The sequence below is a fragment of the Pan troglodytes genome, chromosome 6 (genome assembly GCF_028858775.2).
Source record: "Pan troglodytes isolate AG18354 chromosome 6, NHGRI_mPanTro3-v2.0_pri, whole genome shotgun sequence".
In the NCBI taxonomy this organism is placed as follows: Eukaryota; Metazoa; Chordata; class Mammalia; order Primates; family Hominidae; genus Pan; species Pan troglodytes.
This window is the reverse complement of record NC_072404.2, coordinates 167,347,517-167,373,225: the sequence shown is the minus strand read 5'-3', so window position 1 is coordinate 167,373,225 and position 25,709 is coordinate 167,347,517. Positions and strand designations below refer to the sequence as shown.

General features: G+C 38.5%; 1 protein-coding gene across 41 annotated transcripts in view; it reads left to right on the top strand.

Moving 5' to 3' along the window:
* Positions 1-25,709, top strand: part of KMT2C (lysine methyltransferase 2C) — a 304,403-nt gene that overhangs the window by 80,264 nt on the left and 198,430 nt on the right. For all 41 annotated transcript variants that reach the window (XR_010158721.1, XR_010158720.1, XR_010158719.1 and 38 more), the window contains one exon: positions 822-910. Coding sequence is in view for 37 of the 41 variants with exons in the window: in XM_063815061.1 (XP_063671131.1) it covers positions 822-910 (89 nt within the window). In the remaining 4 variants the exon portion in view is untranslated. The remainder of the gene's footprint in view (positions 1-821; positions 911-25,709) is intronic.

Genomic DNA, 25,709 nt, shown 5'->3' with positions numbered 1-25,709 from the left:
CCACCTTACCCAGCCTTTTTCTTTAAAGAGTTTAAAATACTGCGAAATAATTTAAAACACTGACATTATCTGAGTACTGGTTTGTCAGTTTCCAAGTTTTTATATGTAATATCTTGTTGCTCTTATGTGTTATTAATTTTTCTTTTACTCATTTCTATACCGTATTTAGTACAATTCAAAGAATTTAAAGGCATTAGTTTTTTTTTTTTTTCAATTGCTTTCTGTCAGGAATTTCACCTTGCTGTGACTCTTACCTTTATTTTACTTTCCTGAAGTGTTTATAAATTAAATTTTATTATGCTTGTAAGGTGGACATGATTATAATCGTGCTTAATTTTTAAAATTTTGGTTTTTAGTCATCTGCATCACAGTCACCAAAAGCACCTTTTACAAAGCTTTTAAAAATACATATATCTGGTCATTTCGCATCAACTTTATTAAATATAGAAGTTAAACCTGGTATGTGAACTTTGTAAAGAACCCATTATGTAGTTAAAAGCCACTACTGTAGACAGAGGGAGACTTCAGAAGGTTACCTAAAAGAGGGGCAAAACCAGAGTGAGGAATACTTAAGTGAATTATGAGGACACAATTATATTCATGTGGATCTGTCCTCACATTTAGAGTATAAGGAAGTGCTGGATTTAAGGGAGAAAATGACTGTAAACTCTGATATTTTCTACTTGACATGGTAAAATGCTGGAAAAATGCCCTAATTACTTATTTTGTATACCTTCAAATTGTGCTTTATGTTGAATATAAGTCTAAGCCTTAAAATTTAACATTTAACTCTATGTACTTATTATTTTTTTTTTCTGTAGACCTCGAAGTAGGGGGAAAACTGCAGTGGAAGATGAGGACAGCATGGATGGGCTGGAGACAACAGAAACAGAAACGATTGTGGAAACAGGTATCAGAACTCAAGAATTTATAAGAATGTATAATGATGCTTTGCATATGTTTGTACACTGCATGTAGCATTTGTATAACAATATTCTGTGTTAAGCATTTGTTTTTATACTGAACTCTAAGTTTCCCATCTGCCTTGTTTTGATAACTAATGACAAAGTGAAAAAACTGAGCCCTCTATCTCTCTTTTTTCCCTAAGCCCTGGTTTAGTATAATTATTTTATATCTGAAGATAAATGTTTTATCAAGGAAATAAAGACTGGGAGAAACAGTAATCCAGGCTGTTAGTATAATCGCTCATAGTATATTCTGGCCTATGAACCATCTAGTGTTTGTTTAAAGCTTATTTTGTTAATATGTGTTTTGAAAAAAGTAGTATGTTTTGTTATGGAATTAATATTGTGAAAGGCTAGGCCAAACTAGACCAAATAGTTTCTGGTCTGTTGGACTTTTAGGTGCCCTTAAATAAGCTGCTGTATGTTGTGCATCTGCAAAAGGTAGCTAGAGTTGGTTGCCCAAAGCAGTTTCCAAAATTTTCAGGTCAGTGGTAAGTTATCAAAGGGACTAGGATTCATATTGTATTGAGAGGATACCTGTAGGAGATAGTCTCTCATTGGTAAAGTTTTCAATAGTTGTTAGATAGAGTTTAGACACAGTGATAGGCTTTCTCTCTGAAGTTGAATATCATCTCGATGCTTACAGAATATCATACAGTTAAGAGATGAGAAAAATTAAAAATTGTTACAGATTTTAAAATACATTTTTCCAGAAATCCTTACAGTTGTCAGATGTGTTGCTATTATATAGGTATAATTCTTGGAAAGCCTTCAAATAATCTATAGTTTCTTTCCAATAAGGTCTAGTTAGAGTAACAAAATGATGCTTGGAAGCTCAGAATACTAAATTTCACCCTTTTGTGCACATTCATGAATTACTATATTACTTTAAACCGTTCTTTTTCATATGGTTTTTTTTCTGTACTATATATTGTTACTTTTACTACTGAAAAGTCTTTTTGAAGCTTTAGTGTTTTTTTGTTTGTTTGTTTGTTTGTTTTTAAGACAAGAGTCTTGCTCTGTTGCCTGGGCTGGAGTGCAGTGGCGTGATCTCAGCTCACTGCAAGCTCTGCCTCCCGGATTCACAGGTTCATGCCATTCTCCTGCGTCAGCCTCCTTAATAGCTGAGACTACAGGCGCCCGCCACCACACCCAGCTAATTTTTTGTATCTTTAGTAGAGACGGGGTTTCACCGTGTTAGCCAGGATGGTCTCAATCTCCTGACCTCATAATCCACTCACCTCAGCCTCCCAAAGTGCTGGGATTACAGGCGTGAGCCACTGTGCCTGGCCTATTGTTATTTTTGAGACAGAGTCTTGCTCTCTCTCCCAGGCTGGACTACAGTGGTGTGATCTCGGTTCACTGCAACCTCCACCCGCCGGGTTCATGCGGTTCTCCCTGCCTCAGCCTCCCAAGTAGCTGGGATTATAGACATGCGCCACCATGCCTGGATAACTCGTATTTTTAGTAGAGACAGGGTTTTGCCGTGTTGACGAGGCTGGTCTCAAACTCCTGACCTCAGGTGATCCACCCACCTCCCAAAGTGCTGGGATTACAGGTGTGAGCCACCGTGTCTGGCTCCAATTATTATTATTGCTATTATTATTATTATTATTATTCTTTTTGAGTTGGAGTCTCACTCTTGTCTCCCAGGCTGGAGTGCAGTGGCGCGATCTCAGCTCACTGCAATCTCTGTCTCCCGGGTTCCAGTGATTCTCCTGCCTCAGTCTCCCTCCTGGTCTGGGACTATAGGTGGATGCCACCATGCCTGGCTAATTTTTGTATTTTTTAGTAGAGATGGGGTTTCACCATATTGGCCAGGCTGGTCTTGAACTCCTGACCTCGTGATCCACCTGCCTTGCCCTCCCAAAGTGCTGAGATTACAGGCGTGAGTCACCGCGCTGTGCCTGATTATTATTTTTTTTAATTTTGTTTTTTTGAGACAGAGTTTCGTCCTTTGTTCCCCAGGCTGGAGTGCAGTGGCGTGATCTTGGCTCACTGCAACCTCCGCCTCCCAGGTTCAAGTGATTCTCCTGTCTCAGCCTTCTGAGTAGCTGGGATTACAGCCACCTGCCACCATGCCCGGCTAATTTTTGTATTTTTAGTAGACACAGGGTTCTCCCAGTGTTGGCCAGGCTGGCCTCGAACTCCTGACCGACCTCACGTGATCCGCCCACCTTGGCCTCCCAAAATGCTAGGATTACAGGCGTGAGCCACTACGCCCGGCCCTTTGATTATTGAAGATGATTATTTCACCACCTTTTCTTTTCTCCTGAAACTTCCAACACCCCTTCTCATTTTTGATTCTTTAGTGATGATCTTGCTTATTTCAGTGAAAAATTAAAAAATAGAGAACAATTAGAAAAGAAGTTCCATATTCATCTACCATCAAATCTATTTTCTTGCTTGCATCCCTACCCGTATGTTGTTTCTGTCCTGGTAAAATGGGATAAAGACTGTCTGCGGATAAAGCCAGCTCCTCTGCTTGTGTCTTCCATTGTGTCCCCTCTCATGTATTACGGACTTTGGTTCTGCAGTTGTCCTTGCTTTTCTGCATCAATAACTTTTCCATCTCATTGATTTCATTAGCATAAGGGGGGTGCTGCAGAATCACCCCCTTTCAACACAAATAGCCTCTCTTGATCCAACATCCCCTTTTAGGTACTATACAGCTTCTTTGCTCCATCATAGCAAAAATCCTTGAGTTATTTATACCTATGATTACTACTTATTTTTCACCATTTTCTCATGAACCCACTGTAATGAAGCTTTCTTCCTCCCATTCTACTAAAATTATTCTTGTCAATGTAATGATCTCATATTGCCCAGACCAGCTTTTAGTCTTCATCCTCCTTAACCTTTCAGGATCATTTCACACAGCTAACCACTCTCAGGAGTGAAACTTTTTTTTAAAACTTGACTTTCAGGTCACTGCATTGTCCTGGTTTTGTTTGTTTGTTTGTTTGTTTGTTTTTTCCTACTCCTTCACTGGTTTTTTCTCATTCTCTTCGCTCATCTTCTTATGTATTAGGTGGTCTTATTCAGTTTAATGGCTTATTATCTATCTTTGTGCTATTATTATGTTATCTAAATGCTAATGACTCTAAAATTACGTCACCAGCTCTTTCTTGCTTTGAACACAACCTGTATCTTTCAGCTTGTTTCTTAACATCTCTTCTTAGATGTCTGAAGAGGATCTCATATTTAGTATGTCCTCTCTGGAAATTTTTGTTGTTATCCTGAAACCCTCTCTTCCAGTGTTACCACCTCTGGTATATTGCCACTGTATATTGTTCGGGCTTAAAAAGATGGAGTCTTTCTTGATTTCACATTTTCACATTTTACATTTTATACATTCACATTTTAGACATTCACATTTCACATTTTCACATTTTAGACATCCAGCCCACTGGAGGGCTTTACCTACCCAGTATATCCTGGATTCAATTACTTTGACCCCTCCACTGCTATTATTCCAGAACTTCACACTACCATTCCACTGGACTGCTGCAATAGCTTCCTAACTGGTCTTTTTCCTTTTCATTCCATTCTACTCTTGTCCCACACATAGTAGCCAGAGTGATCCTTCCAAATTCAAAGTGAGAGCCTTTTACTTCCCTCTGTCAACCATCCAAAGACTCCGGTGATATTTAGAATAAAATTCAAAGTTCATGCAGTACTATTGTTTTCAGGCTCCATTGATCTGACTTTGGCTACTTGTATAACCGTATCTTATGTTCCCTTGTTCACTGGGCTCCATCCTTACTGGCCTCCTGGCTTTTCCTGGAGCCCACCAAACATACTCCTTTCTCAGGCATTTGCACTTTTTGTCGTCTTTGCTTGGAAAAATTTTTTCTCAGATATTCATACAGCTTATTCCCTTACTTCAGTCAAGTCTCTACTCAGTTACAGTTTTCCCAGAGACCTTTCCTGACACACTTGTCTAAAAAGTAACACTTGTCACTTTGTCTTCTCCTGCTTTATTTTTCTCCTAGTACTTAACAGATAGGACATTTAATTCCATATTGGCTTATTGTATGCTTTCCACACTAGAATGTAAGCTTTATGAAGTCAGGGGATTTGTCTTGTTACCTTATTTATCCCCAGTGCCAAGAATACTTCTAGGGATATAGGAGGAATTGGATTCACTAAGTGAAGCAGTATTGTGTTCTTGAATTTTCTTTATGTTTTCTAAGCTACCTACTATTCTTGGAACATTACAACATTACAACAAAACTAAGTTCCTGGCATTTTTTTCCCTTACTTGAGAGTAGTAAGCCCCACGAATGGACTGTCTTCTCATGCTGTCTCCTATGAGAGGTCAAGGCAAATACAGTTTAGATAAATGTTTTAATAGGAGCAGAAAACTATTTTTTTTAACCTGGCTTTACTAAAGTTAATAAAGCCAAGCGTGTATTAGTCTTTGTTTTGTCTTTGTCCTTGGAAAGTCCATTGTCCACTTCTTTTAGGGAACATAGTGAACATAGGGCAAGGAGAACAGTGAAAGAAAGAAGAACTGTTATAACCACTAACCTGCAAATAAACCCAGACAGAGTTTGTTCCATAAATTTCTACTTCATTTAAAAGCACATTCAAGTTTGCTGCAAGGTTTTAACATATGTATGTCTCAAGACCCCAGGGTTTATTTGAAGGTTCTCTTGTTCCTGTAAATCCTGTGCCTTGACATGCTTACTTAATGTTTTGTAGTAATATAAGGGTATTAGGCTGGGCGTGGTGGCTCACACCTATAACCCTAGACCTTTGGGAGGCCTAGGTGGGTGGATTGCTTGAGCTCAGGAGTTGGAGGCCAGCCTGGGCAACATGGCGAAAACCCGTCTCTACAAAAAAATACAAAAATTAGTTGGGTGTGATGGTGTGCACCTGTAGTCCTAGCTACTCAGGAGGCTGAGGTGAGAGGATCGCTTGAGCCCGGGAGACACCAGTTGCAGTGACCTGTAATCAGTCGCACCACTGTTCACCAGTCTGGGTAACAGAGTGAGATCCTGTCTCAGAAAAAAGAAAAGAATGCTGATGAATCTCCTACCATGGTGGGTGGATGGGAATGAGTAATCTAGGAGTAGCCACTGGGAAAGTAATAAGAAACCTCATTTGGTAATATTTTATGTTAAGAAAATTTCATCTTTATCTCAGCTCACTGCAACCTCTGCCTCCTGGGTTCAAGCAGTTCTCTGCCTCAGCCTCCCGAGTAGCTGGGATTATAGGTGCCTGCCACCATGCCTGGCTAATTTTTTTGTATTTTTAGTGCAGACTGGGTTTCACCATCTTTGCCAGGCTGGTCTTGAACTCCTGACCTCGTGATCCTCCTGCCTTGGCATCCCAAAGTGCTGGGATTACGGGCATGAGCCACCACACCCAGCTGAGAAAATTTGATCTTTTGTTGGTGGTGGCTGTTACCAGTCTCTGCGCATTTTTTTTAAATGAATAAAATCAACTTGAGTGAAGTGCTAGTTACTTGAAGAGAAGAGAAACTTTTTTTTTTCTTGAGAATCACATAATCAGGTCTTTGCAAACTTGTTTTCATTAATTATAATTAGCTAATTATAATTCAGTTAGTTATAATTAAACATTTTTCTCCTAGTGTTCAAGTTGTCATAGTTTGGCTCATGGGAGCCCCTTGTCAGCTGGCTTCTGAGTCCTTTTAAATAACATCTCAAAACCTTTCAGAGCTCTGTGCTCTTTGGCAAAAGTTTTATTTTTCAGACCCATTTAAAATTCTCCCTGCCACAAGGTATGAAATCAGCTGTTCTCTAAGGACTTCTAGTTTTTTAGTGGAGAATAGTATTAGGGACAAAAATTTAGGCTCAAGGGATATTGGGGGAAATTCAGCCAGATATTGGGCAAATTCACCCCCGATAATTCACATAGGTTCTTTTCTATTTTCCCTAAGCTTCGGCTGGTTTGAGAAATAAAGGGACAGAGTACAAAAGAGAGAAATTTTAAAGCTGGGCATCCGGGGGAGACATCACATGTTGGTAGGTTCCGTGATGCCCCACAAGCCGCAAAACCAGCAAGTTTTTATTAGTGATTTTCAAAGGGGAGGGAGTGTATGAATAGGGTGTGGGTCACAGAGATCACGTGCTTCACAAGGTAATAGAATATCACAAGGCAAATGAAGGCAGGGCGAGATCACAGGACCAGGGCGAAATTAAAATTGATAATGATGTTTCGGGCACGCATTGTAATTGATAACATCTTATCAGGAGATGGTTTGAGAGCAGACAACTGGTCTGACCAAAAATTTATTAGGCGGGAATTTCCTCGTCCTAATAAGCCTGGGAGCGCTACGGGAGACTGGGACTTATTTCATCCCTACAGCTCTACCATAAAAGCCGCACCCAAGGGGGCCATTTTAGAGGCCCACCCTCAGGGATGCATTCTCTTTCTTAGGGATGTTCCTTGCTGAGAAAAAGAATTCAGCGATATTTCTTCCATTTGCTTTTGAAAGAAGAGAAATATGGCTGTGTTCTGCCCGGCTCACCAGCGGTCAGAGTTCAAGGTTATCTCTCTTGTTCCCTGAACATTGCTGTTATCCTGTTCTTTTTCAAGGTGCCCAGATGTCATATTGTTCAAACACACATGCTCTGCAAACAATTTGTGCAGTTAACGCAATCATCGCAGGGTCCTGAGGCGACATACATCCTCCTTAGCTTACGAAAATGACGGGATTAAGAAATTAAAGACAGGCATAGGAAATCACAAGGGTATTGATTGGGGAAGTGATAAGTGCCCATGAAATCTTCACAATTTATGTTCAGAGATTACAGTAAAGACAGGCGTTAAGAAATTATAAAAGTATTATTTTGGGGCTCTAATAAATGTCTGTGAAATCTTCACAATTTATTTCTTCCACCATGGCTTCAGCTGGTCCCTCAGTTTGGGGTCCCTGACTTCCCACAACAAAGGGATGCATATTACAATTGTTTCTGTTGAGAATTAGTTATGTGAGTCCACTTTAGTCATATACTAGTACAGTCATGCACTGCATAATGACAGCAGATCACATATATGACAGTAGTCCCATAAGATTATAATGGAGTGGAGAAATTTCTATCACCTTAATATGTCATAGCTGTCGTGATGTCACAGCTGTCGTGATGTCATAGCTGTCGTGATGTCATAGCTGTCATGATGTCATAGCACAGCGCAGCATAGTGCATTACTCACATGTTTGTGGTGATGCTGGTGTAAACAAACCCAGTGTACTCCCAATTACATGTACTATACAAAAGTACACTACATACACTCTTGCATAGAACATAACTCTTGATAATAAGTGACTGTGTTACTGGTTTATATATTTACTGTACTATACTTTTTATCATTATTTTGGAGTGTACTCCTTTTCTTAAGCAAAAAAGTTAGCTGTAAAACAGCTTCAGGCAGAACCTTCAGGAGCTATATCAGAAGAAGGCATTGTTATCATACGAAATGACAGCTCCTTGTGTGTTATTGTTGCTGAAGACCTTCCAGCAGGACAAAATGTGGAGGTGGAAAGACAGTGATAGTGACGATCCTGACCCCGTGTAGGCCTGGGCTAAGTTTAAAACAAAAACAGAGAAACAAAAAAGAAAAACCCTAAAACCAAAAAACTAATAGAATAAGGGTAGAAAGGAAGATTTTTTTGGTATAGCTGTACATGTGTGTTTTAAGCTGTGTTATTACAAAAGAGTCAAAAAGTTTTTAAAAAGTTTATAAAGTAAAAATGTTACAGTAAGCTAAGGTTAATTTATTACTGAGCAAAGAAAAATATTATTTTAAAAATTTGGTGTAGCCTAAGTGTACAGTGTTTATAAAGCCTACTTTAGTGCATAGTAATGTTTGAGGCCTTTACATTCACTCAGTGACTCACCCAGAGCAACTTCTAGTCCCACAAGCACCATTCATGGTAAGTGCTCTATGTAGGTGTACCATTTTTTGTGTTTTTACACTGTATTCTACCATTGTTTCTATGTTTACATATATTTAGATACACAAATACTTGACTATTGTGTTATAGTTGCGTACAGTAACATGCTGTACAGGTTTGTAGCCTAGAGTACTAGGCTATACCAAATAGCCTAGGTTTTTAGTAGGCTATACCATCTAGGTTTGTGTAACAGTGACAAAATTGCCTAATGATGCATATTTCAGAACATATCCCTGTTCTGAGAGGACTGTAATTACATAGATCTATACACACACTTACAAATGTGAGTTCACATCGATACATTCAGTTACTTCTAGCATAAGTTTTTAAAAATAGACTTTATTTTATTTGTTTATTTTTTTTGAGACAGAGTTTCACTCTTCTTGCCTAAGCTGGAGTGCAATGGTGCAATCTCGGCTCACTGCAACTTCCGCCTCCTGGGTTCAAGCGATTCTCCTGCCTCAGCCTCCCGAGTAGCTGGGACTACAGGCATGTGCCACCACGCCCAGCTGATTTTGTATTTTTAGTAGAGACAGGGTTTTCCATGTTGGTCAGGCTGGTCTTGAACTCCTGACCTCAGGTGATCCGCCCACCTCAGCTTCCCAAAGTGTTGGGATTATAGGCATGAACCACTGCACCTGGCCAAAAATAGCCTTTATTTTTCAGAGCAATTTTAGGTTTGTAGCAAAATTGTGAGGAAGGTACTGAAATTTCCCATAAATGCCCTTCCCCGACACATGCATAGCCTTTTTCATTATCAACATCCTATACTAGAGTGGTACATTTGTCACAATTTTTTAAGCCTACATTGACACATTATCCACAGTTTATAGTTCACATAAGGGTTCACTCTTGGTTTACATTCTATGGGTTTGGACAAAGGCATAATGACAGGTATCTGTCATTATAGTATCATAGTCACTGCCCTAAAAATTCTCTGTGTTCCACCTATTAATCCCTCCCTCCTTGCTCCCTCCCTCCTTGCTAACCTATGACAACCACTGTTCTTTTTACTGTCTCCATAGTTTTGCCTTTTCCAGAGTGTCAAATAGTTGGAATCATATAGGATATATAGCCTTTTCAGACTGGCTTCTTTCACTTAATAATATGCATTTATGTTTCCTCCATGTCCTTTTCTTTTTTTTTCTTTTCTCTTTTCTTTTCTTTCTTTACGGAGTCTTGCTCTGTATTCCCAGGCTGGAGTGCAGTGGTGTGATCTCGGCCCACTGCAGTCTCCGCCTCCTGGTTTCAAGTGATTCTCCCGTCTCAGCCTCCTGAGTAGCTGGTATTACAGGCATGCACCACCACACCTGGCTATTTTGTATTTTTAGTAGAGACGGGGTTTCTCCATGTTGATCAGGCTGGTCTCGAACTCCTGATCTCAGGTGATCCACCCGCCTCAGCCTCCCAAAATGCTGGGATTACAGGCGTGAGTCACCGCGCCCAGCCCTCCTCCATGTCTTTTCATGTCTTGATAGTGCATTTCTTCTTAGTGCTGAATAATATTGTATTGTTTGGATGGACCAGAGTTTATCCATTTGCCTACTGATGGAATTTCTATTTGCACCCTGGTTTTGGCAGTTAAGAAAGCTGCTGTCAACATCTATGTGCAATTTTTGTTGTGGATGTAAGTTTTCAACTCATCTGGATAAACACCAAGCAGCATGATTTCTGGATTGTATGGCAAGAGTATGTTTAGTTTTGTAAGGAACCACCAAGCTGTCTTCCAAAGTGGCTGTGCCATTTTGCATTCTCACTAGAAATGAATAAAAGTTTCTGTTGCTCTATGTACTTACTGACATTTGGTGTTGTTGGTGTTCCAGATTTTGGCCATTCTAATAGGTGTGTAGTGATGCCTTGTTGTTTTAATTTTCATTTCCCTGATAACATATAATGTGGAACATCTGTTCGTATGCTTATCTGCCATCTGTTTATGTTTATTGGTGAGGTGTCTGTATTCCCTATGCTTTTTTTCTTTCTTTCTTTCTTTTTTTAAAGACAGAGTTTTGCTTTTGTTGCCCAGGCTGGAGTACAATGGCACAATCCCGGCTCACTGCAGCCTCCACCTCCCGGGTTCAGGCGATTCTCTTACCTCAGCCTCCTCAGTAGCTGGGATTACAGGCACCTGCCGCCATGCCTGGCTACTTTTTTTGTATTTTTAGAAGATACGGGGTTTCACCATGTTGGTCAGGCTGATCTCGAACTCCTGACCTCAGGTGATCCACCTGCTTTGGCCTCCCAAAGTGCTAGGATTACAGGTGTGAGCCACCGTGCCTGGCCTTCCCTATGCTTTATCTCCTGAAAGAGAGTATAGAGAAGTGGTATAATTTCCTCCTTAAATGTTTGGTAGAATTCAGCAAGGAACCAAACTGGGTGTGTTCAATATTGGAAGTTTATTAATTTTTGATTCAATTTGTTTAATAGGTATAGACGTATTCAGATTATTTCTTCTTGTGTAAGCTTGAGCATATTGTGTCTTTTAAGTAATTGGTCCATTTCATCTAGGTTATCAAGTTTGTGGGCATACAGTTGGTAATAGTATTTCTTGAATATTTAAGATTCCATGGGATCTGTAGTGATGTCCCATTTTTCATTTCTGATATTACTGAGTGTAGATTTTCCCTCCTTTCTGAAACAGTTGACCCTTTAATAGCTTGGGGTTGAACCATGTGCATCCACTGATAAATGGATTTTTTTCAGTAAATATATTGGAAATTTTTTGTTGAGATTTGTGACAATTTGAAAAAATGCGTAGATGGACTGTGTAGCCTAGAAATATTTAAAAAATTAAGAAAAAGGTATGCATGAATGCATAAAGTATATGTAGATACTTGTCTTTTATTGTTTACTACCATAAAATATACACAAATCTATTACTGAAAGTTAAAATTTATCAAAACTTAAGCACACACTTAAAGACTGTATGTGGTACCATTGGCAATTGAGAGAAACGTAAACAAATGTAAAGATGTAGTATTAAATAATAACTGAATAAAATTTACTGTAGTACATACTGTACAACTGTAATAATTATGTGGCCACCTCCTGTTGTTATTGCAGTGAACTCAAGTGTTGCAAGTATCTGATTAAAACACCATGGGATACTAATGATCTTTGAGCAGTTCATCTCTCCAGTAAATTGGGTATCTTGGTAAAAAGTGATCTGGCGCTTCTCATGTATCTTTCACCATGTTTAGTGCAGTGCTATAAATTGTGCATAACACCACGGGACCCATATGAAGTGCCACTAATGATGCTTAAAGTGCTCCATACAAGAAGCAAAGTCATGACATACAAGAAAAAGTTGAACTGCTGGATGTGTACCATAGATGGAAGTCTGTAGCTGAGGTTGCCCACTATTTCAGGTAGACAGTCTTGTAAACAGGTGACATAAACTTATGGTATCAATAAATACAGTATGGTCCTGTAAATGTGTTTTCTCTTCCTTATCATTTTCTTTTCTTTTCTTTCCTTTTCCTTTTCCTTGTCTCCCTGGCTGGAGTGCAGTGGCACGATCTCGGCTCACTGCAACCTCTGCCTTCCGGGTTCAAGCAATTCTCCTGCCTCAGCCTCCTGAGCTGGGATTACAGGCGCATGCCACCACGCCCAGCTAAGTTTTTGTATCTTTAGTAGAGACGGGGTTTCACCGTGTTAGCCAGGATGGTCTCTATCTCCTGACCTCCTGATCCGCCCGCCTCGGCCTCCCAGAGTGCTGGGATTACAGGTGTGAGCCACTGTGCCCGGCCACGATTTTCTTAATAACATTTTCTTTTCTCTAGCTTACTTTATTGTAAGAATACGGTATATAATACAACACAGAAATATTTGTTAATCTACTGTTTATGTTATTGGTAAGGCTTCCTGTCAGCAGTAGGCTATTAGTAGTTAAGTTTTCAAGGAGTCAAAAGTTACACAGATTTTTGACTGTGTGATGGGGGGGTTGGAGCCCCTAACCCTCTCATTGTTCAAGGGTCAACTGTATTTGTGTTCAGTGCCATAAATTTTCCTCTAAGCACTGCTTTCACTGCATCTCACAAATTTTCTTTTTATTTTCATTTAGTTTGAAATATTTTTCAATTTCTCTTGAGATTTCTTCTTTGACCTATGCTTTATTTAGAAGTGTATTGTTTAATGTCTCAGTATTTTGGGATTTTAAGCTATCTTTCTGTTACCGAATTCTAGTTGAATTCTGACGTGGTCTGAGAGCAGACATTGTATGATTTCTATTTTTAAAAATCTGTTAAGGTATGTTTTATGGCTCAGAATGTGGTCTACCTTGTAAGTGTCCCATGTGGATGAGAAGCATGTGTATTCTGCTATTGTTGATGAAGTAGTCTTTAGATGTCAGTTATTTCCAGTTGATTAACGGTGTCAGATTCAACTATGTCTTTGCTGATTTTCTGCATGCCAGATCTATTTCTGAGAGGGGTGTTAAACTTTCCAACTATAATAGTGGGTTCATCTCTTACTCCTTGAGATTGTATCATTTTTTTGCTTCACATATTTTGATGTTCTGTTTAGACACACTGATGTCTTGAGAATTAACCCCTTTATCATTATAAAATGCCTTTCTTTATTCCTGATAGCTTTGACATCTGATCTGTCTGAAATTAATATAGCTACTCCTGCTTTCTTTTGATTATTTTTAGCCTGGAATATCTTTCTCCATCCATTTATTTCTTACCTGTATGTATCTTTATATTATAGTTAAAGTGGGTTTTTTTTTTGTAGACAATATGTACTTGGGTTTTCTTTTTAAAAAATCTAGGCCATGTGCGGTGGCTCATACCTGGAATCACAGCACTTTAGGAGGCTGAGGCGGGTGGATCGCCTGAGGTCAGGAGTTTGAGTCCAGCCTGACCAACATGGTGAAACCCCACCTCTATTAAAAATACAAAAATTAACCGAGCATGGTGGCGGGTACTGTCCCAGCTACTCAGGAGGCTGAGGCACAAAAATCACTTGAATCCAGGAGGTGGAGGTTGCAGTGAGCTGAGATCGTGCCATTGCACTCCAGCCTGGGCGACAGAGCAAGACTCTGTCTCAAAACAAACAAACAAACAAACAAACAAACACAACCTATTATAACAATTTCTGTCTTTTAATTGGTATATTTAGACCATTGTTATTCAAAGTGATTCTTTTTTATTTTTAGAGACAGAATCTCACTGTATCACCCAGGCTGGAGTGCAGTGGTGCCATCGTAGTTCACTGTAACCTTGAACTCTTGGGCTCAAGCCATCCTCCCACCTCAGCTTCGCAAGTAGCTGGGACTACCTGTGCTCAGCCTCCCAAGTAGCTGGGACTACTGGTGCACACCACCACTCCTGGCTAATTAAAAAAAAATAGTTTTTTTGGAGGGACGGGTTCTTGCTGTGTTGCCCAGGCTCGTCTTGAAATGCTGGCCTCAGCCTCCTAAAGTGCTGGGATTACTGGGATGAGTCACCATGTCCAGCTTTAGAGTGATTGTTGATATAATGGAATGGATATCTACCGTATCTGTTAACTGTTTTCTATTTATTGTCCTTGTTCTTGGTTCCTATTTTTGTCTTCCACTCTTTTTGTGCTTTTTGTGGTTTCATTTTATTTTATTGTATTATAATTTTTTGAGACAGAGTCTCACTCTGTTGCCCAGGCTGGAGTGCAGTGGCATCATCTTGGCTCATTGCAAGCTCCGCCTCCCAGGTTCATGCCATTCTCCTGCCTCAGCCTCCCGAGTAGCTGGGACTACAGGCGCATGCTGCCCTGCCCAGCTAATTTTTAATATTTTTAGTAGAGACGGTGTTTCACTGTTAGCCAGGATGGTCTCGATCTCCTGACCTTGTGATCTGCCCGCCTCGGCCTCCCAAAGTGCTGGGATTACAGGCGTGAGCCACCATGCCCAGCCTGCCTTTTGTGGTTTTAATTGAGCAATTTGTATGATTCTGTTTTCTCTTCTTTCTTAGCACAGTTCTCTTTTTTTTGTTTTGAGTTGTTGCCTTAGAGTTTGTAATATATGTTTACAACAAACCCAAGTCTACTTTCTAATAACACTGTGCAGTAGTGTCCCACTTTAACTATGGTTTTGCTTTTCACAGTTTTGGTTACCTCCAGTTAACCGTGGTCTGAAAATATTAAATGGGAAATTCCAGAAATAAACAATTCATAAATTTTAAGTTGTACGCTGTTTTCAGTAGCATAATGAAATCTTGTGCTTTTCAGCCTGAGATGTGAATCATCTCTTGGTCCAGCACATCCATACTGTATATGCTACCTGCCCGTTAGTCACTTAGTAGCCATCTTAGTATGATTGAAAAAACATACTGGATATATTGGGTTTGCTGTTATTTGGTTTCAGGCATCCACTGGGGGTCTTGGAATATATTCCCCATGGATAAGATGGCACCACTGTAATTTTCACTTGTAATGTGAGTACTTTATAAGAACAAAATAATCCTAATTCCTTCCTCCCATCCCTTGTATTGTTGCTGTCAGTCATTTCACTTATACATAAGCATATGTATTTATACATAAGCAATCATAATTGAATACATTGTTGCAGATATTATTTTGAACAAAGTTATCTATTAGATCAGTTAATAAGAAAAAAGTTTTTTTTAAAATTTTATCTTCACTTGCCCCTTCTGAGATGCTCTTCCTTTCTTGATATAGGTCTAAGTTTTTGACCTGTACTGTTCTTGTTCTCTCTGAAGGACTTTTAACATTTCTTGCAAGGTAGGTCATCTGACAACAAATTCTTCAATTTTTGTTTGCCTGAGAAAGCCTTCACTTTTGAAGGATAATTTTGCAGGGTACAGAATTCTAGGTTGATGTTTTCTTTCTCTCAACATGTTACATATTTCATTCCCTCTCTTCTTGCTTGCATGGTTTCTGAGTTGATGTAATTGTTACCTTAGGTATTTTTTTTCCTCTGACCTCTTTCAGGATTTTTCAGTATTCTGTGGTTTTTAATATGATGTGACCAGGTGTAGTTTGTTTGGGCATTTATCCTTTTTGATGTTCTTTGTCATTTGGTTTCTGAGATTAATTTGAGGAATATTTCTTGTTCTTCCTCTCTTTTGTCTCTTTTTGGTATTTCCATTACATGTTACCTTTTTGTAGTTTTCTGTATTAAACATTCTGTTCTTTTTTTTTTTTTTTTCCCCAGTCTTTTTCTCTTTGCTTTTCAGGTTTGGAGGTTTCTTTTGAAATATCTTCAAGCAATGAGATTGTTTCCTCAGCTGTGTGAGGTCTACTAATAGGCCCACTAAAAGCATTCATCATTTCTGTTAGTTTTAAAAAAATCTCTATCATTTTAATCTCTAGAATTTCGAGTTCTCTGCTTACATTGCCCACATCTTCTTGCATGCTGCCTACTTTACCCATTAGAGCCGTTAGCATATTAATCATAGTTGCTTTCAATTCCTCATCTGATCATTTCAAATTCCTTCCTGCATCCGAGTCTAGTTCTGATGTTGCTCTATGCTGTGTTTTTTGCTTTTTAGTATACCTTGTAATTTTTTTTCTCGATAGCCAGGTGTAGTACACTGGGTAAAGACAACAGCTGTAAATAGGCCTGTAGTAATGTGGTGGGCCTTGGAGGAGGAGGGGGAAGTCTGAATTTTTTACTCTTCTTCCCCACCCTGCCCTTTCACTGCTTTTAGGTGGGGCAGAATGGCCTAGAATGGGCTAAAGTTAGATAGTTCTCTTAGGCTAGAACTGGGTGGAGTTTATTTCTCTTCTCGTAGGTTAGGCTCTAGTTAAATAGTTTCTCCTGAAGGCAGGCCTTGTTAAGAGAAATGGTTCCTTTTCCCCTCCTGCTGTTGAAAGCAAGAAGAGATTTTTCTGTGAAGTTCACTGTGAGAAACTGGTAGAGCTCCTAGAGGTAAAACACAAAACCGTGGGGCCCCACGATGACTGGGTCCCTCTGTAGTTTTTATCTTCCAGACTCGTCCACACTGAACCTCCAGCGTTTTGTCAATTATGGTTCAGGTTTTTGTACCCATGGAGGTTTTTACCCATGGGTTTCTGCTCAGGTAAGTTGTGATTCATGTCTATCCCTCCAGTTCTGAGGGTACCTGTTTGCCCTGTGACTTTATTGACCTTATGGTTCTAGCAAGAGTTGTTGATTTTTCAGTTTAGCTTTTTACATGTATTAACTATAGTTATATCCCTTTTCTAATTTGGTAAGCCAGTTATAACTATAGTGGAATGGATTATAATTAATAGTTAACAATAACTAAGTTAATACCTATCCATTATTATAAATTTGTCTCATAAATAATAATTCTTATTAAAATAGTGAAACTATCAGATTTAATATCAAGATTACCATTTGTGACTAACCTTTGAGGGATTTCCACTAATGATGTCTATCATACTGCCTTGAGTTACGTATCAAAATCTTAGATTATCTTCTGGTCTAATTATTTGTTAATTTTTAGCTGTTGCTTATGTAATGACTATTGGTTCTTATTTAGTGGTGGCTTTCAGATGTCAGTATTTAATTGACATAGACATGATAGGGGTCTTTTGCTTTGTCAGTACACTTGATGAGACAGGTGGAATTGGAGTTCCAAAGCCATACACGTGTTACTTTACTTCAGCGCCTTTTGGTTATTTGCATATGGTTTAAGTATACAGCTTTGTATAAACCCTACATATGCCTTTATTTACAAGAATAGAAACTTTAGTGATATTATTATTTTAAAAAGTGGACACCCCAAATTGTTTGTACATTTTGAGTATAGCTGCTAATTGACAACAGATTATGGTGACATTTGGCACAAAGAAAAAGCCTGGATTCTTGTTACATTAATTGGCCTAACAATTTAACTTTACCTGTCCTTTCTTATCTTTTTTTGATATGAAAGTTTGTAATTGACACTTCTCTTTTTGAAGTATCAGGTTTTTCTTTGGATAAAATTTTCCCTAACTTTAGTATATTATTTAAAATTATATACTGTGGTGGTAGATATTGGTGTTGTCTGTCAAATAGCTCTGGCACTCTCCCTTCTGGATATGTGGTGGAATTACACAGCTCCAAGCCTGCTTGACAGGCCCATATGACTGTGTCCAGTGAATTGTGGGTGGAAATCATATGGGTCACTTCTGGACTGGAGCAAAACCCTCTGAGCTTTTTCCTTTTGTAGTTACTGTCAGTGTTTGAAATACTGACTGCTTCGAGGGTTTAGTTGAAGAGATGGTGAAGCAAAGACACCTATATGTCTTTGATAAGCCATACATAATTTTCAAACCGAAGTTTAAAATGAAAAATTCAGCTACTTATTGCCACGTAACAAATCATTTCAGAACACAGTGGCTTAAAAAGCAAACATATTTCATGATCTTGTGGGTTAGGAATTTAGGTCAGGCTTGGCTGGGCAGTTCTGCTCTGCTGGCATCCACCAGAGTCATTTATTGCTATTCAGGTGACACCTGGGCTGGTCTAGAGGGTCCAAGACAGTTTCATTGGTTCATTTTTGTTTTTAAGGCCTAAATAAAGTTAAATTTCAGAAGAAGATCAATATTGGTAGAAGTAATTGTTATAAAGATGTATGTTGTAATTTGTTCGTTTATTTTAGTTTCTTTTATTGCAAAAAATTCCATTAACATTTAAAAGTTATGTAGGAAAACTAAAGGAAATACTGATAACAACTAAATAAAACACCTAGAGAACAGTTGATTTCTAACAGTTACTATTTTCTTTCATTTATTAGCAGTCTATCCTGCTTAAACAATTACTATTTAAATTAATGCCCATATATTTTTTGGCTTTTGACAAGTATTGGACTCTTAAGCTTTTTGAATTTGCATTAAAAATCACATTAAATATTATAACAGTAATTTATATTTGTAGAAATTTATGGAACTCTGGGTAATTATAAAAAGAGTAAGTCACCTGTAAAAGTGTTAACTCTCAGAGAAAATTAGTGCTTTTTTTGTGTATTTACTTTTAGTTGCTTACATTGTTCTGTGAAAGCAGCAACTGTATTCATATTATTAATCAGTGTCAATATTTTAAGTAGTTTAGTGAATAAAGATAGGGTTAATAAATAATTTGCTTTTTCTAATATAGTGCTAATGTTTTAGCTTTACAATACAATTTTGATGACATTGGATACACTAGATTCAATGAGATATATCCAGAAAACATAACTGTCAGGAGGCAGACTTCTTTCAAAAGAAGGGAGGGACATGGTTACACAATTTCTTAGCTATGTTTTCTTCTGTAGTTTTAGTAGGAAGCAAGCATGAAAAATATTGCCATTCTCTGGAGTTAAGGGAAGTCAGTTATTCTATTTAATAGCTGATTAGGCTGGGCATGGTGATGGTGGCTCATGCCTGTAATTCTAGCACTTTGGGAGGCTGAGGTGGGAGGATAACTGGAGCCCAGGAATTCGAGACCAGCCTGGGCAACATAGTTAATCCCTGTCTCTACCAAAAAAAAAAAAAAAAAAATCCAGGCATGATCGCATGTGCCTTGTAGTCCTGGCTAGTGGGGAAGCTGAGGTGGGAGGATACCTTGAGCCCAGGAGTTTGAGGTTCTGATGAGCTATGATTGTGCCACTGTACTCTAGCCTGGGTGACAGAGCATGAGCCCATCTCTTAAAAAAAAAAACGTTGATTAAAGCATAGAGGGAGAAGGCATATTTTTTGGATAACTAGTCGATAATGAATGTCAGTGTTTACTTGCATAGTTAGTAAATACGAGTTCATTTTAAATATATTATTTTTCTCTGTGCTTTTTATAAATCTTTGTGTCTATATATGAGATTTATCTGCTTGCTTTATATTATATAATTAATATTAATTAAGCAACTATCGAATATCATTCAGGTTTTGTGGTAGCTCTGGTTTATAAAAACAGATACAGTGCCTGTTTTCATAGAGCATATAGTCAAATTGGGGCTATGGTCTCCTGTGAATGGCACATACAGAACAGGGGTTCTTAACTTTTTCAGTGCCATAGTCCCCTTTGGTACTATGATGTAATCCATGGACTCTTTTTCAAATAATGTTTTTAAATGAATAAAATAAAAATACACCAAAATAGGATTACAAAGATAAACAATTGCATTGAAATAAAAATAAGCCAAACTTGTAATCTTATAACATCTTTTTAATTCACTTAAATTATAAAATCTAGCAGTGAATTTAATAACTACTGTAATTTTGAAGTAGTGATGAGGGTGAATGATATTTTGGGATATCTGCAACAACTGCATGTGATAAGAAAATATCCGTGATTTCTGTTGGTGACAAACACTTAGGTATCCACCAATACCACTGTGCTTGTTGCTTACATTCTTAATATTTTCTTAGAATTCTAAATTTTGGAAGTGAATAAAAATTAGAGGTTAGTAAAAATAAAGAAGTAATTTCTCCCTCTAAAATCCTATAACCCTTGAGTAAGTAAACTTTAAAAATCCATTGAAAAAGTAGGACGCTTTGAAAGAACATGCTAATGTATTGATAAGGGAGTCCAAAATTGACCTCTAAAATATTTTTGACATAGCCTGTTATGCTATCAGTGTTGGTAAGTTTGTTCAGTATATTTGTAGGCTACACACAGTCCTTTCAAAGAAGTATTTAACCTTTGAGGGAAATACTTTTGTAATTGTTCAAAATCAAAATGCTTTATTTCTGTGAACTTGGCTGTGAGATAAATGTTCTGTCCACTTCATAATTTTATTCAGCAGTGCTTAAAAAAGAGTATTTTTAGTTATCTCATAGTGTTTATATTCAGTAAATGATCCCTCAGTAACACGGTCCTAGTAAGACTGTTAACATTTCTCTTTAATATTGATGTATTTATAAAACTTACGTGCTACAGTTTGATGCTCTGCCAGGCGGTGGAAGTAGTGAAAAGAGCACATCAGGCTTTAGAGTTACACAACCCGATTTTGTATCCCAGCTTTGTTTCCTATTAGCTTTGTGATCTTGAGCTTGTAATTAACTTTCAGATTTTAGTTTCCTTATCTTTTGAATGAAGAAAATATGTTAGATGTTATTCTTTTTTTAAAAGCGAAAACTTGAGAGAGAACTATTAGGCACACTTTGATTTATCCTTTTAGTTTTAGCTGGGCTTCTAATACCTTTCTGAAGCCTTTCTGAGCTGTATTCCCCACCTCTTCCCCTTAACTCCCATCATGCCATGTGCTTACCAGCATCATCATTATTGTGTCCTATTTTTATTTTCAGTCTTTCATCTAGATCCATTAAACGTAGGGATCTTGACTATCTTTGTAATGACTACCATTTGAATAGAAATTATAGTATGTACTTGTTACTCAAAATTTTGTTTGGTAAATAACCATTCTAAATTAATGATATATTAACTCTGGAGCATAGATAGGAGGGGGCTAAATAAATGTCCTCTTTATTCTCGTTAATTTTCATAATGCAATTTAATAATTCATGATGTGACATCAAGAGTTAGAAATTGAGTAGGTGAGGGCTGGGCACGGTGGCTCATGCCTGTAATCCCAGCACTTTGGGAGGCTGAGGCAGGCGGATGACGAGGTCAGGAGATCGTGACCATCCTGGCTAACACAGTGAAACCCCGTCTCTACTAAAAAATACAAAAAATTAGCCAGGTGTGGTGGCGGGCACCTGTAGTCCCAGCTACTTGAGAGGCTGAGGCAGGAGAATGGCGTGAACCTGGGAGGCAGAGCTTGCAGTGAGCCGAGATCACGCCACTGCACTCCAGCCTGGGCGACAGAGCAAGACTCTGTCTTAAAAAACAACAACAACAACAAAAAAAACAAAAAAAAAACAAGTTGTATAAGTGAGGTGGACAAGTGAATCCATAGACTATAGTGTGTGAATGTAGATAGAGGTCATCAGAATAGCAGCTACATCACTACACTTAAGACGTTGAGCTAAGTGCTTTTCATGCGTTTTTTTTTTTTTTTTTTTTGATCATAAAGACAGTTTTATACTAGGTGGTATTGTCTGTCTTAAATGACGAGCAAAGTAAAATTGAGATGAAGTTAAATAACTCGCCAAAGGTCACATTGCTAGCAGATGGCAGAGCTAGAATGCAGACTCGGAACCATTGGATTCCAAGCCTTTGGTTTTAACTAACACAGCAGACACCTTTTGCTATTAAACTTTCTCATGTCTTAGAACCAATTTGTGTAGGATAAATTAGAGTCATTGGAGGTGGAAAAGTAAAGGTTTAAAAGAGGGTATGTTATGAACTTATTTAAGGGAAAGGGTTAGATCTAATTTATCTTTGCATCCCCAGAGATAATGACTGGCACATAGCTGATGCTATTTAATGAAGTGCACATTGTCTTCAAGTTCTCTTAGGAATCTACTTACATGTGATTAGGTTCTCTTTTTTATTGTTGTTGTTGAGACAGGGACTTGCTCTGTCACCCAGGATGGAGTGCAGTGGTGTGATCTTGGTGCAGCTGCAACCTCTGCCTCCCAGGCTCAAGTGATTCTTCCACCTCAACCTCCTGAATAGCTGGGTCTACTGGTGTGTGCCACCAAGGCCGGCTGAATTTTTTTTGCTTTTGCCATGTTGCCCAGGCTGGTCTTGAACTTCTGGGCCCAAGTGATCCTCCTGCTTCCCAAAGTGCTGGGATTACAGGCTTGAGCCACCACGCCAGGTCAATGATTAGGTTCCTTAGTATAGTTACCACTGTACATGTGCCACCTAGTGGATGGAGATTATCTGTAGATAGTGGCTACAGATGAAATCGCCTCACCTGTCCTTATCCCAGGGTTGCAGTTGTCCCCACCTTTCTGACTTTGGTGCATTTTGTGACCAAGTGCCATTGCCGGTATTTTAGGTCAGGTTCAAAGTAAGGGAAAAGATATATTGGGGATTTTATATTCAAGAAAAATACCACACTGAATTTTTAAAAATGCAATGTAATTTTTTAAATGTCTGCTCCAATTTCCACAGTTTGGCTTCCAGGCAGTTTGAGCTAATTGAACCTCATGAAAGGCAAAAACTCTGCAAAGCGGTGGAGTCGCCAAAGCTGGACTGTTTTATTGGTTGAATGGCTAGCTTCTTTCTTTAGGCAAAGCATAGGATAGTATTCAAGAGTACATTTTTAATAATAAACTGGAGATAATTAAGTACTGGCATCAGGCATATTTCCTCAGATATCACTGGGTTTGTAGCCATTTCATCCGTAGCATCTCTGGATGACATCTCTGGTTGCATCCCTGGTTGACATCATTTTTATCCAGAGCAGTCTGTTTCACATTCTGCTGCCAAACTCTGACAATTGTTTGAAGACTAGGATTAGGAGAAGAGAGAGAGACAAGAGAGACATAAACACTCAGTTGTCCTGCCTTGACTTTGACAGATACTAAGATCTAACATAGTCTACCAAATGAAGAGTGACAGTTAAAGACAGCTTCTGTTATTACCTGAAGTATCACATATTTAGTGATACCTTTTTTGTTGTTTGTTCCTATTTTGTGGCAGGAATTACTGCTATCTAGGAAGCAGTCATAGAGTCCTCTTTATTTGTTAAAGAACACAAGACTGAAACAACAAAATCTAAACCAAAAGTAAAACCAAAACTTATCGCTCCCTACTGTTTCTTTAGCAGATCCAGGTTAGAATCATGGGCAGAGCCAGTAATAATAATAGCTAGAGGAGAAAAGAGAACAGGATGAACTCTGAAAGCCTGTCTTCTTACCTGCTTTGTGGGATCAGATCTGGTGCCGGTCCTATTTCTTAAAAAACAAAAACAAACAAAAAAACCCTATAGTCTGAATCTGTTTTTTTCTCTTTGAAATGCAGGAAACATAATTTCAAAAGGTTGTATACCTGCAAACCTACTGGCCAACCAGTAACATTAACGTTTAACTTTTCTATTTCCTTCTGGCTCTTATTTGAGGGAGAGATAGACATTGTCCTGCTTGTTTTCCCTTAGCTGTAAGCAATAAAACTCCCTTAAAAATAATAAAAGTGCTATGTATTTTCTTTTTTTGGGGATAAAAATAAGAAAAAAGCTGAAACTGTTATATACTTTGCTAGGAGAAGGAAATTTTTGACTAGAGGTCATATATGGTAGATAGCAGCATAGTAAAAGGAAGCAGACAAGTCATACTTTATTGGAGAGAGCACAGTTTGGGAGTGGAGACAAACGGATCTGGCTCCGGGAAAAAATGTGTTTCCAGGGTAATGTAATGATTTGCGACCCTGGTCCATTTGGCTCATTGTTGGTAAGTTTCTGAAGGCACTATTCTTACTCCTCCTTAAGTTTGTCACTTATTTTTCTCTTCCCCTTTCTTGTTACCCAGTAGTAAGAATGGTATAAAATGGGTATATCCCAAAATGTATTCTGGGACTCTCTGAGTAGAAATGAAATGCTTTCATACAGGTATTTATATATATGATAATTTTATAGTACTTTGAATATAATAGGCAGGCAGAGAGAGTCTCTCTCGCAGAACTGTATTCTTTTCTATCTTTGGCTGTAAAAATACTAGAGAGAGGCAACACAGAATACCCTTTGGGTCATTCCAGATGCTTTGCCTAGAGCTACAGGCTCTGTAGGTACAGTCTACATTCCAAATTGTTGTAGGTCATAGCTATATTAAATATTTTAATATAGCCTAAAAAGGGTCAGTTGATTTTCAGACTCCATTATCAGTGTCTCATGGCCTGATCAAGCCACTTGAAGATTTTGTTACGGCAATTCTTCACTCTTTAATACCAGTTTTCTGTGTTAATTAGGGCATGGGTTAAACTGCTGTAACAGAGACCCCAAAATCTAGCAGTGGCTTAAATAAAACAAATTGATCTTCTCTCATGTAATATTTCTGAGGATGGAGAGGTGTAGGCTGATGAGTTGTCTTTTGCTCCATATTATTGTTTGTTGACCCAGGTTTCTTCTGTCTTGTCTCTCTGCCATCACCTGGAGCATTGCGCCTCATTGGCAGCATTGCGACTGGGTTGTTGTCATGTCCATTCCAGTCTGTAGGAAAGGGGACTATAATTTAGTGAAGAGCAGGTCACTTCCTTTTAGATGATGAGGTTGCGCAGTTGCTTCTGGTCATATTCTCTCGGTAAGAACTTGCCATGGTTTGCTGCAAAGAGGGTTGGGGAATAAAGTCTCTAGCTGAGCAGTTATGTGCTCTACTAAAACTTGAAAAGCATAGAAGATGAAGAGTATGGATTTTGTCCTTTGTCTACTTTCTTTCTTTCTTTTTTTGAGACGGAGTTTTGCTCTTGTTGCCCAGGCTCGAGTGCAATGGCATGATCTCGGCTCACCGCAACCTCCGCCTCCCAAGTTCAAGCAATTCTCCTGCCTCAGCCTTCTGAATACCTGGGATTACAGGCACGCACCACCTCGCCCGGCTAATTTTGTATTTTTAGTAGAGATGGGGTTTCTCCATGTTGAGGCTGGTCTCGAACTCCTGACCTCAGGTGATCTGCCTGCCTTGGCCTCCCAAAGTGCTGGGATTACAGGCGTGAGCCACTGCACCTGGCCCCTTTGTCTGCTTTCTACAGGTTTATGTGCCTTGTTCATCTTTGGAGTTATTTAGCTATTCTTGATCTGAATACCTTTTTTGGGGGGGGATTCAAATTGTATTTATTTTCTCTCATCTGTGACACATTCATTTTGTTCATGAGGTCTTTTGTCACATAGAAATGTAAATTTTCATTTTATTATTCCTTTTGAATACAAGCTTACATATATATGTAGATTTGATTCTAGATACTTTATCAATTTTGTCTCTAGGGATAGACAGGACACCTTGATTGATAGACTATATAAACACTTAATTTAAGGTCAGCTTTTCTATTTCAATTTTTTAAAAAAGAAAAGAAACATGTTGTTTTAAGTATGAAAACCAAA